At 36.3% G+C, this 10,761-nt stretch overlaps 1 protein-coding gene across 1 annotated transcript in view; it reads left to right on the forward strand.

Annotated features, from left to right (window-relative positions):
* The window catches only part of MEMO1 (mediator of cell motility 1), a 31,517-nt gene extending 21,254 nt beyond the window's left edge, over positions 1-10,263 (forward strand). Inside the window, exons 5-9 of the mRNA XM_027641568.1 lie at positions 573-684; positions 1,643-1,785; positions 2,950-3,026; positions 8,127-8,231; positions 9,545-10,263. Of these exons, the coding sequence (XP_027497369.1) occupies positions 573-684; positions 1,643-1,785; positions 2,950-3,026; positions 8,127-8,231; positions 9,545-9,676 (569 nt within the window). The 3' untranslated portion in view covers positions 9,677-10,263. The remainder of the gene's footprint in view (positions 1-572; positions 685-1,642; positions 1,786-2,949; positions 3,027-8,126; positions 8,232-9,544) is intronic.
* Positions 10,264-10,761: the final 498 nt, after the last annotated feature.

Consider the following 10,761-nt stretch of genomic DNA (forward strand, 5'->3'; position numbering starts at 1 on the left):
TTCGTGCAGTGGATAATTTTCAAAATGTAGAAATGACTCTGAATACTCTCAAGCACACTTGAGAATAGAAAAGATAACTTGCAAATGTGGATTACTTAACCAGTTTTGGCTGTCTCTAGATTTCATGATTTGGTCAATAATAAATTGTGTTAAATAGTAACACATCCAGCAATGGCTTCACTGGTCAATTTTTTTTAATATGTGATGGTACTGTTTATGAAAATAAAAATTCAATGACTGGGCAAATTTATGTATATTTTCAAACATGTTTTATTTGTATTACTTGGATTTTCAGTTATGATACAAGATTTTTCTCAATATACTAACAAGTTCACTGATTTAACATACTTATTTTGTAAACTGAATCAATTACATTTGTATCTTAATTACTCGAATATCATTTTAATCCTGAATTTATTTAGAAACAAGTGGTTTGTGATGACAGCCTTTGGAGGCAAGTAGTTTGTTCTAGTGGGTGTGTTCTTATAAAGATGCACTGTAGCTTGCTTTTTCACTTGTAGCATTTTTCAGAAACATAAAGTAGTAAAAATTAATCTTTTCATTCGTTTCAGTTTATGGAGAATTGTGGAAGACTGGAATGTTTGAGCGTATGTCCCTACAGACAGATGAAGATGAACACAGTATTGAAATGCATTTGCCTTATACTGCTAAAGCCATGGAAAGGTACTCGGGCTAATTACTTCTACAAGAATGAGCATTATGTGCAGTAAACTACATATTAAGTGCAGTAGGAAGTAATAATGAATTTTATGGCATAGAGTACCTTATATGGTATATAATGCTTACACTCCCCCACACTCTAGTAAAAATTTTGGTAAGGAAAGGGTCAGAGACTAGGATAAGTTGCTGTAATAGAAACAGTGAGCAGAGCAAACACCTGAATGATGAAGTTATAACACCTCTTATAGACAGGTTTACATTGACTTAAAATAGACTCATGAAAGCATGTCTATATTAACTCTTTCTCAATAGCCGATTTCCTCCCCCCTTCCCCCACCCATTTTTTGCAAGACATCTTTGCAAGACTTTCAAATACCAATAGGTGTTTTCTGTGGGATTTTAAGTTTGTTCAGAGGTTTAATACTAATTTTGAAATCAGGGTTCTGATTACACCTGCTGTTTCAGATCTCTATATGAAATAAAAATTGTCATCATTAGAGAAAAATTGTCAATTTGTGTTGGGGGTTGTTCCCACATGTACAGGTCACATCTTTTTATTTTTATTAGTTCTTCCATTGTATTTTGAATTTTCCCTGGAGTATCAGTATACACCTGGGTACTTACCCTGAGCATTTTCATATATGTTTCATATACTTTGGAGAATTACCCAACATGCAGCATCTATACAAGTTGAATCTAATTCTGATTTCACTGTGTCTTTTCTTTTTGTTTGCCTGGTGTTTTCACTTTGCAGCAAAGTTAAATACTGCATTTGGGGATGTGTGTTGTTTTCTGAAGTTTTAAGTGCTTTGAGGTTCTAAAACAACATCCTAGTATCTTAGCAAATTACTATCTTCAAATCAATAGCAACCTTTTTAAACATTCTGCACTTTCAGTTAGCAAGCCCTGAAAAATCTTCAGATGTTACTTGAACTACAACCTTTTTTCTTTTGCTTATAAGCCATAAGGATGAGTTTACTATTATTCCTGTGTTGGTCGGAGCACTGAGTGAGTCAAAAGAGCAGGAATTTGGAAAACTCTTCAGTAAATACCTAGCTGATCCTAGTAACCTCTTTGTGGTTTCTTCTGACTTTTGCCATTGGGGTAAGTTTCATATCTCTTCATGATAACGGTATGTTGAATCTTTTGCAGTTATTTTCAAATAATGTATTTTTTTTAAACATTGAACATTTTAACTTCTTGTACATGTATTTTTGAAACTTAAATGCCTTCGTAAGGTTAATAAAAGGATTTTTTTAAAATCTGGAACGATAGGTGAAAAAAATTGATGTGATAATGTGTTTTCAGTATAGTGGGGGAAATAAATGGTGAAGGTGTGTGGGTTTATATGAATCTCCTTCCCGTTGCAATGTAATAATTGTCTGAAGTTGCTTGCTCTTTTTATTCTTCTTCTAAGCACCTCAAACAACTTGCAAAACTAATTAGCTAAAAATTCACTGGACATGGCCACATTCCTCTGACGGAAATAAGTTTTGTATGTTTTACTGCTGGGTAAGGTAGCAGATGGAGTATTTATGCCAGCTCACCAGAGCTATCCCAGTTCATCTTGGTGGCAGAGCTAAAAAGACTCCAGAAGCCTTGACTTCTGTCCTCCTTTAACACTTTATTTTTCTTTTAAGTGTGGTAGTAGCTGGAAAAGGAACTGCTTCAGAAAGATGTGTTACACAACAGACCTTCTTTCTTTTTTTCCTTGTCATCTTTGGTCAACTTACATAATTAAGTGCATATTTTACTCATCTTTGAATTGTGGAGTAGGTGGAAGTATATATCATGACCTGGGTTCTGTTGTGGCTAATGAACCATCTAGAACTGTTCATTGAATTATCATAAATTTTTTCTTTTAACCTTCATTTACTGTGGGTACTGTTGTGCAAGCAGAAGTAGCCTGACTCCATAGCTGACTTGGCCAAGAAGGATAGAGAAATGAAATGTTGCTTTACTTTTTAATTTATAGAATTGGATTCCAAGGCAATAACAGGCAATTAATGAATGATACTTCAGTGTCAGTTCTACGTAGTAGGTTTCTCTTTAGGAATATAGCTATCCATCCTGTATTTTTTTTTTACTTTGTTTCTGGGCTGCTGCTTGATGATAGCCCTAGAATTTTCTCAGTGGAGCTAAAACGTATAAAATAAATGAAGATTACTAGTTTACAAATATTATACTTTCAAATATTTAGTGAGTACTAGGGAGTGTTTTAGCTACAATTTTTCCCTTTTTTATTTTATACATGATTTTTGTTTCAAGGTCAGAGGTTCCGTTACAGTTACTATGATGAATCCCAAGGAGAAATTTATAGATCCATTGAGCACCTAGATAAAATGGTAAGTTTTCAGATTTGGTGGAACTAACTAACAAATTTCTCCTGTACATTACATTTCTTTGAACACTTTAGAAATTTCTCTAACAAAATATTATAGATTAGCTATTCTATTGAATGTATCATTTTCCTTTGTTTAGCACAATAAGAACTTAGCTGACGTTTTTAGTTAGTATCCTCCATTTTACTGACTGCACACAATGATATTGTGGGTATAATCTAATAAGAGTAATTTATGAGAATAAATGCATGTTCACCTACCTAAAATGCCCTAGTGTCGCGTAATTCCTGTCCGCATACCTTCTTATGTTTTTGAGAGTCAGTAAGAATCATGCATGGAGTACTGTGGCAGTTCAGGTTTGATAGCTGTGATACCTGCGTATGGAAACAGCATTGTGATTGTGCTAATGGTTTCAACAACATCCATTTTGAGGAGGAAAGGCTGTAGGGGATTGCGCTGATTGGGAAAATGAGTCACCACCATACTTGGTAGTAGTGTTCCCCTTGGCCCTTGCTCTGTAGTACATGGTGGGAAAGAGAAGTAGACCATACTTCATTCTGTGTTTGGTGAAAGGCTGAGAGGAATGCTAAATACATAAAGGTTATGATGCCAATTATGTTGTGTTTCCTTTGCAATCACAGGAGCCAAGGATTTATTTTTAAATTAAAAAAAGGTTAATGTTCAAGACTATACTTAAGGCACCGAATAAAAGTAATTCTTTTGGAAATGCATAATCTTAAAATTTGTTTTAGAACTGCTTGCATCATTTATGTAATTTCTGTAGAATCTGATAGAAGAGAGAACTGTTGTTGTTTCTGGCATATTAATTTTTTCCTTGTCTTGAAGGAATAAATCCTATCTGCTGGAGGGATCTCTTAAGTTTTTTTCTCTGTGTATCCATATTAATCTTTGTTTTTCCACTACTCATCACTGGAATAGGAACAGTAAATAACTTGCCTTCATTCTGTTTATCTCATTTTTAACAATTCTTGTAGTCAGTTGAGGGCTTTCTCTATCAATACAAGTGGTTTTCTACAGAATCCCAGAGTTTGCAGGTCTGAATGTTTTTGCAGGAGAGCAGATTACAGTGCATTAGCAAACATTAGTTTCCCTTTGTTAACTTCTGTGGTTGAAGCTTCAAGACTGGACTTTGGCATTTAATTACTTTTAGGAAAGGCATTGCTGCACCAACTCTTTCTTTTGGTAGTTATTCAACCAAAAGGAAATTACATTTTTTGTGATATGGAAAATCATGTCTACTGTTTGAAAAAGTATTTTTATAGTACTAAAATTGGCTTAATTTTATTGGACCTAGCTAGGAAAGCAGTAGGCTGAGCACTTTGTAAGCAGGAAGGCATTCTGGGTTAAGATGAAATCAATTTGCCTTGGAAATGCCCTTGTGGAAGGATAGTGGTCTCTTCCTTATTTGGACTGAACCTTGCATATAGATGCATAATGATTTTTCCACCTAGTGCATAAAAACTGCTGAACACTTTGGGTATTGAAGTTTTACTAAGCTGGTAACCATGGTGAGAAATTTTATTTGCTGTGATTCTAAGTTAGAGCCATTAGACTCCAGCATGAAAAAATACAGAGTAGTAAATATTACTAGGCAGACATCAGTTTCTCCATGGTAATTGTTGATATGAGCACTGTCACCACAATGCACTCTGTGAAGTGACAGTAAAAGAAGTAAATAAGCTTCATGGTTAATAGGGGGGTACCTTAGGGAAGAATCCTCAAACGAAGAGTTATTATTGAGCAGCTCGTGTACAATAGTTTGTACAGCATAACCTGCTAACTACCATCTTTTTAAATAAAAGGCAGGGGGGGAGTATTTTGTAAGATGTTGTTGAAGAGTAATTATGCTTGATTATGACTACCCAGAAAATGCAGATGGCTCTCTTCAATCTTCACTGCCAGATTGCTCTTTTTATATGACCATATTATTTATATGGGAAATGTTATGCCTCACGTGAGTCAATGGGAGGATTCTGTTACCCTGAATGCTGACAATGCAGTCACTGAGGAGAGCTATGCAGGAACAGCCAGCAGTGGTTGTGCAGGAGCCATGCTCTGCACTGGTGGATTCTTAGGTAGCTCTAACGAACTGCTGAATTCCGGTGGCTTCTGCAGTGCTGCTGCAGTATGCCAGGACCTTCCACAGTGCTTCAGCCTGGGAAGGCTTCTTAACCTGAGCATAATGCAAGACAATGACTCTCTGCCTGGGTTCCCAGATCCCTGCTGTTTCTGCTGTGCCCAGCCAGTAATTTTCCTGTTGGTTGTTTATCTTCCAGTCTGAGTGACTACACATGCAAAGATAGTTGAACTGGATGGTATTAAGACCAAGTTTGTTTCTACTTCCATTAGGGGGCTACTGGTTTATATTTTTAAGTGTGAAGAAGCAGCTGAAGCGACTTATAACAAGCTTTAATTTAACCAACCAGAGGATTAGTGGAGTATAGTGTGAAATAAACCTATAGGTTGGTGGAGGTTTTGTGTGTTGGTTTGGGTGTTTTGGGTTTTTTTGTAATTTTTGTAAGCTTGTAGATGCTTGATCCTGTTAAGGGATGATATTTAGAAATGTAACTGGTTTTAATCATATTAAGTGCACTGTGCTATGATATTGTAGATGCTATTAACAGTGTCTGGGTAACTGAGGTATGCAATTGCTATGTGATGCCATAATAACCGTGTGATAAACTGCAGAACTGTGTTTGCATTTTTATCATGTGGGTTTTGTCATGTGTTTTAACTCTGTTCTAAGCCATGCCTGGCTGAGTTGTTACAAATACTAAAAATTAGTAGCTTCATAATTCTGCTTTTTAGAAAAATAAAACACAACCTGACAAAAAATGTTTCCTTTGTTCCTCAACACCATTTTAGGCTGAGAAATGAACTTGGTAGTGTTTGCTTCTCTGCCACAACAATTTTTAAATCCAAAAGATTGAAAAGTTCAGTACAACTGACTGCTTATAGGATATTTGTTAATACCCATTTCCTATGGATTTTCTCCAGTCTGTAATGTATGGAACTCTGTTAGCATTTTCTGGGATGAACTGCATAGCTCTAAATGTTTTGCAGTGCTGAACAGTGCATTGAAATAGGCTTACTAGGCATTCTTATAAACCCATGTCCATTCATTTGAGACAAATGCTCAAATGCCTCTGCCCAGTATGTTCCAGTGACTTGCAAGTATAAAACAAGTCTCTCAATTGAGCAGCCATTTTCATTTTTTGAAAAGGTTGTGAAAGGATTTACGAAGAGATAAAATTTATTCTCATGAACTGTTCAGTATCCAAGTAAGCACCTTATGCATGTTTAGTTTCACTTGAGTATGTAGTCAGGTTTGGTTCTGCTTTCTTTAGCAGAACGTATGTGTTGACACGTATGATTTACAAGTAAACGGGTAGTTCAAAGACTTGCTTTGTAAATTCTAGAAATGTAATGGTATCTGTGTGATCTCTGCTAGTTAGCGAATACCTACTGTTATTTTTTTGGCACTCATGTTCTGTAGATCTGGAGTGATTATCTGCTGTAATTACCAGCCAGGGATCCAAACACTCTCCATGAGCTCTTGCCAACAATTGGTCAGCATAATTTGGTTTTGTTTTTCCATAAAATTTATTTCTCTATGAATTCATCTTACATCTGTTTCTGTTTAAAAGTACACAAAGGTGGTGGTTATGGTTGCTGTTTTGAAATTCTCCCTGACTCTCCTGGGAATCTCCAGCTCCTCCATTGTAAGCTGTGATCCAGTCTAAATAATTAGTGTATCTGCCAGATCAGCCAACGCCCTTGCAGAGCGTTTGGGAGGTTTTGCTCTTGAGGTAGAGACTTCAGACTGACTGCTTCCTGTACTGTGGTTTCTTGTTTTATCACCCACATTTTCCCAAAAGTAGGGACAGGGGCTGGGAAAATTGCAGAAATCTTAGGTGAAATTAACTCCCTTTCTGATATCAACCTCCCATTGTTCCCATGCAAAGTGTATGTTTCCCATGCAAAGTCTCTAAGGAAAACCTTCCTGTTTTACCAGCAGAAGCAGCACAACTATGTGTCTTACTGAATTACTGAGTGCTAGAGCTCATTTACCTGGTGAAGGGAATTCATCATTTTCAGAGGAAGGAAAAAAGTAAGAGGATGGAGTCTAATACAGGCAAAATAGCAAAGCCATGATGTAACCCAAACAATAATTGATTCAGACTTGCTTTAAACTACTTTCATTATGTTTGATCTGCTCTGTGGGATGGCATAAGAGTAGGCTGTATCTGGAGTCATAGGATTCTTTTTGCTTTTAAGAATGCAAATGTTTGTGTATGTGGAAGGTTTTGTTTTCCACACGTGTGCTGATATTCTTAGTGTGACTCCATGGGATCATGGGTCTTGCTGTGGATGGAGAAAAGGATGTATATATGTGACTGTCTCATGTAAAGTGGAAGCATCATCTCCTGGCTCTTACATTTTTGTGGTGCAACAACTTCATAGTACTTTAGAGATGTTCTGGATCTGCTTTTTTATGTTCTGAGCAGATGGCCAGCCCATGCCCAGAACAATTGCCTTGCATGCCTGACGTGTCTAGGATACATTACATTTGCTCTGTGTGTGAATTGCATGTGTGCTTATTGATAGTTTATCCAGGGTTTTTGGACCCACAGGAGTCCCAGGCAAGTGGTTGGCCCTGAGCTTACTCTGTTACCAGGGAGAGGAGATGAAGGCATGACTTCTTCCTGCTTTGCCCTTTTAGTAAATTTGTCTGGTTGTAGCTGTACCAAATCCTATGGAAGTAGGATACCCTTGGAGAGTGGGGATCAGCTAGTCTGCGGAATGAGCTCTTTTAGCATGAGCTTCACTGGTATCTGCAAAGATAGCTTCACAGATCTGTGGATCATGGACAGCTTTGGAAGAGCTCCTGCACTCTTATTTTGGCAAGGGATGGAAACAAGATGACTGCAAGCTAGAGCTCACAGGCTGAGGTTTCCCTGATATCTTCTGTACAAAGTAAAGGGTTTTTCCTCCTGAACTGTTCTGTTGTAATAAATAGGTGATATATAAACATCTGCTTATGAATGTGTTATGTAATTATTGCTAACGATTCTTTTTCAGGGTATGAGCATTATAGAGCAGCTAGATCCTGTATCTTTTAGCAATTACTTGAAGAAATACCATAATACAATATGTGGAAGACATCCTATTGGAGTGTTATTAAATGTAAGTAACTTTTGATTTGTTGAAGAATGTAACTTTCAGAAAAATGCTTACATTTGTTTAAAACACAGTATTGCTGCAGCATTCCTTAGTTCTAAAATGACAAGCCTTGAATTAATTTATTTTTCCAAATGTTCTCAATTTGGTCTCCAATTTCCATGTCTTGCATATAGACAGATGTAAGCTCTTAAAAGGGCTGAGAGTTTTCAGTTCCCTAGGGGAGATGAGGTACACCACACTGCTTTTGAATTTCAATGAAATGCAATCATTCACTTTCTCTTGGCCTTAAAAAAATGAACAAATAAATCCACCTCCCTGAAAAAGTACATACTTACTCTTCAAACCAGTACTTACAAACACGCATATATTTTTTCTGTATTGCTGTTAGCTAGCTATTGTGAGTGCCTTGTGATGTCTGGCAACATTTTTGACTTTTGTAAATATGGTGAGAGATTGCCTCTGTAAGTATTAGTGCAGTGCACCATTAACTCATAAATTAACAGCAATTAGAATTCAGATTAACTGGTACTTTCTATTTACTGTATTCTGCTTTGGTGATGCAGTGCAGACATAAACCTGGCTTAACTTAGTTGTCTAAATTTGGTCCACAGCTACTTTACAGCACTGCTGGAGTGCTGCAGATTTGTCGTATTGCTGATTGAATCTCACTTATTTTTACTCTAAATCAAATCTGAAACAGGAAGCATGTTTATTTTTTTTAAAATTCACTGGCAATGTAGTCTGTATGGAGAACATACAGAGGAACCTCTTGAAGTGAAGCTTGTAAGAGCAGTATCAATACTGAGGATGCAAAATTCAGTACTGTGACAACTCTGCAAATATACCTAACTCTTACCTTCAGATAATGATTAGTTTTGCAGTGAATCAGAGCTAAATTCTGTTTATTCACTTTTGCCAATTGTCACGCTTTAATAAATTATCCTTGTACATTATTTTTCATTAATGGAAGAAATACAATCTAAAAAGTGTTAATAGTGTTGGGGTTTTCTCTATTACATCTCTGTGTCTGTATCAACTCCCCATGGAACTGAAAGCATTGTTTCTGAGGGACTTATTATGAAAGGTTGTTTAGTATTGGTTCAAAGAACTGCATGAATGTATATAATGCAGTGGAGGGAGCGTCAGTGAATGAAAACGCACACAAATGTTAGGTCCACAAATTGTGGGGAGGTGCTTATATTATGAGCTTATGGGGACCTCCAAAACAGGGGGAAAGGACTGAGAACTAAAAAATGTTGTAATTTCGCTGATACCATTTTTTAATGGCCCATTTTTATTTTCCCCCCTCTCTTTAGGCTATCAACGAGCTCCAGAAGAATGGAATGAATATGAGCTTTTCATTTTTGAATTACGCTCAGTCAAGCCAGTGTCGGAACTGGCAAGACAGCTCAGTGAGTTATGCAGCTGGAGCACTTATGGTCCACTGAACCACTGAATGCTCAGGGATGGCACCTGCACACACTCTGTATACGGGGTCCCAGCCTAGCCCTTACAAAGATACAGTCCCTGGTCTTTGGGTATACTGAAACCTCAAACTAATAGAACTCTGTTCTTTTCTAGTAGGTGTAGTCCTTCCTTAGTTTCAACTCATTTAAAAATGCTTTCTTGTTTAGGACAATGGAAGGAAGGCTGGTATAAGAACTTTTTGTGCTTTTTTTTTTTTATTTGCCTTTTTTTTTCTTTTTTTGTTTTTTGGGGAAGAGATAATGGCTGTGAAGGCATGGTGGTAGACTGTCCTTACAAATACAACATATAAAGCATTTACCATATCCTAAATTTGCACTCTCTGCAGACCTGTGCACATATACTCTGCTTTCAGAATAGTTTTGCAAGTTGTAAACGGAAAAAGGGGGTGGAAGCTTTTTAATAAAAGAAAAAAAAAAAGGAAAACAACGCATTTATAAATTATCCTGTATTAGAATATAATAAAACTCCAATATAGTCAGTTACTACCCGTGATGTACAACAGATATCTTCTATTTTAGTTGCTAATAAAGGGCTACACAAACCAAAATAGTCTGATTTAAACTTATTGCTTTGTGTTCTGTATGTGGCTGCTTGTCATTAACATTCTTTATCCTCAGTTCTTGTGCTTGATAATTCAGCCATTCTGTAAAATACTTTAGAATGTATTTTGTATTCAACATTTCTTGACTACTTCATTTACAGATTTTTTTTTTTATCTTAAACCTGCACTATGAGTTCAACAAAAGAATTTGGAAAACTTTTTGTATGGTCTTAATTTTTTTCACAATTATCTCTGTAGTAATATCTTTTAGTACGTGATACAAATTTGTATCAGAAATTCTTTTAATGATTTTTATGCTAAGTTTGATTACTGAAGTGAAATAATGCAGTATTTTTGTTTGAAATTACTTAAAATTGAAAACAAACAGTAGCTTGAAAATGATAATTCTTAGAGTATCTGTCTGGCATTCAGAGGCCACAGAAGCCATACAGTGCTAAGCTTAAGCAATTATTCTGCAAAGATTATTTGGGAGGGGAAAGTCAG

The sequence above is a fragment of the Corapipo altera genome, unplaced genomic scaffold (assembly GCF_003945725.1).
Source record: "Corapipo altera isolate COAL_440 unplaced genomic scaffold, ASM394572v1 48b, whole genome shotgun sequence".
Taxonomy (NCBI): domain Eukaryota; kingdom Metazoa; phylum Chordata; class Aves; order Passeriformes; family Pipridae; genus Corapipo; species Corapipo altera.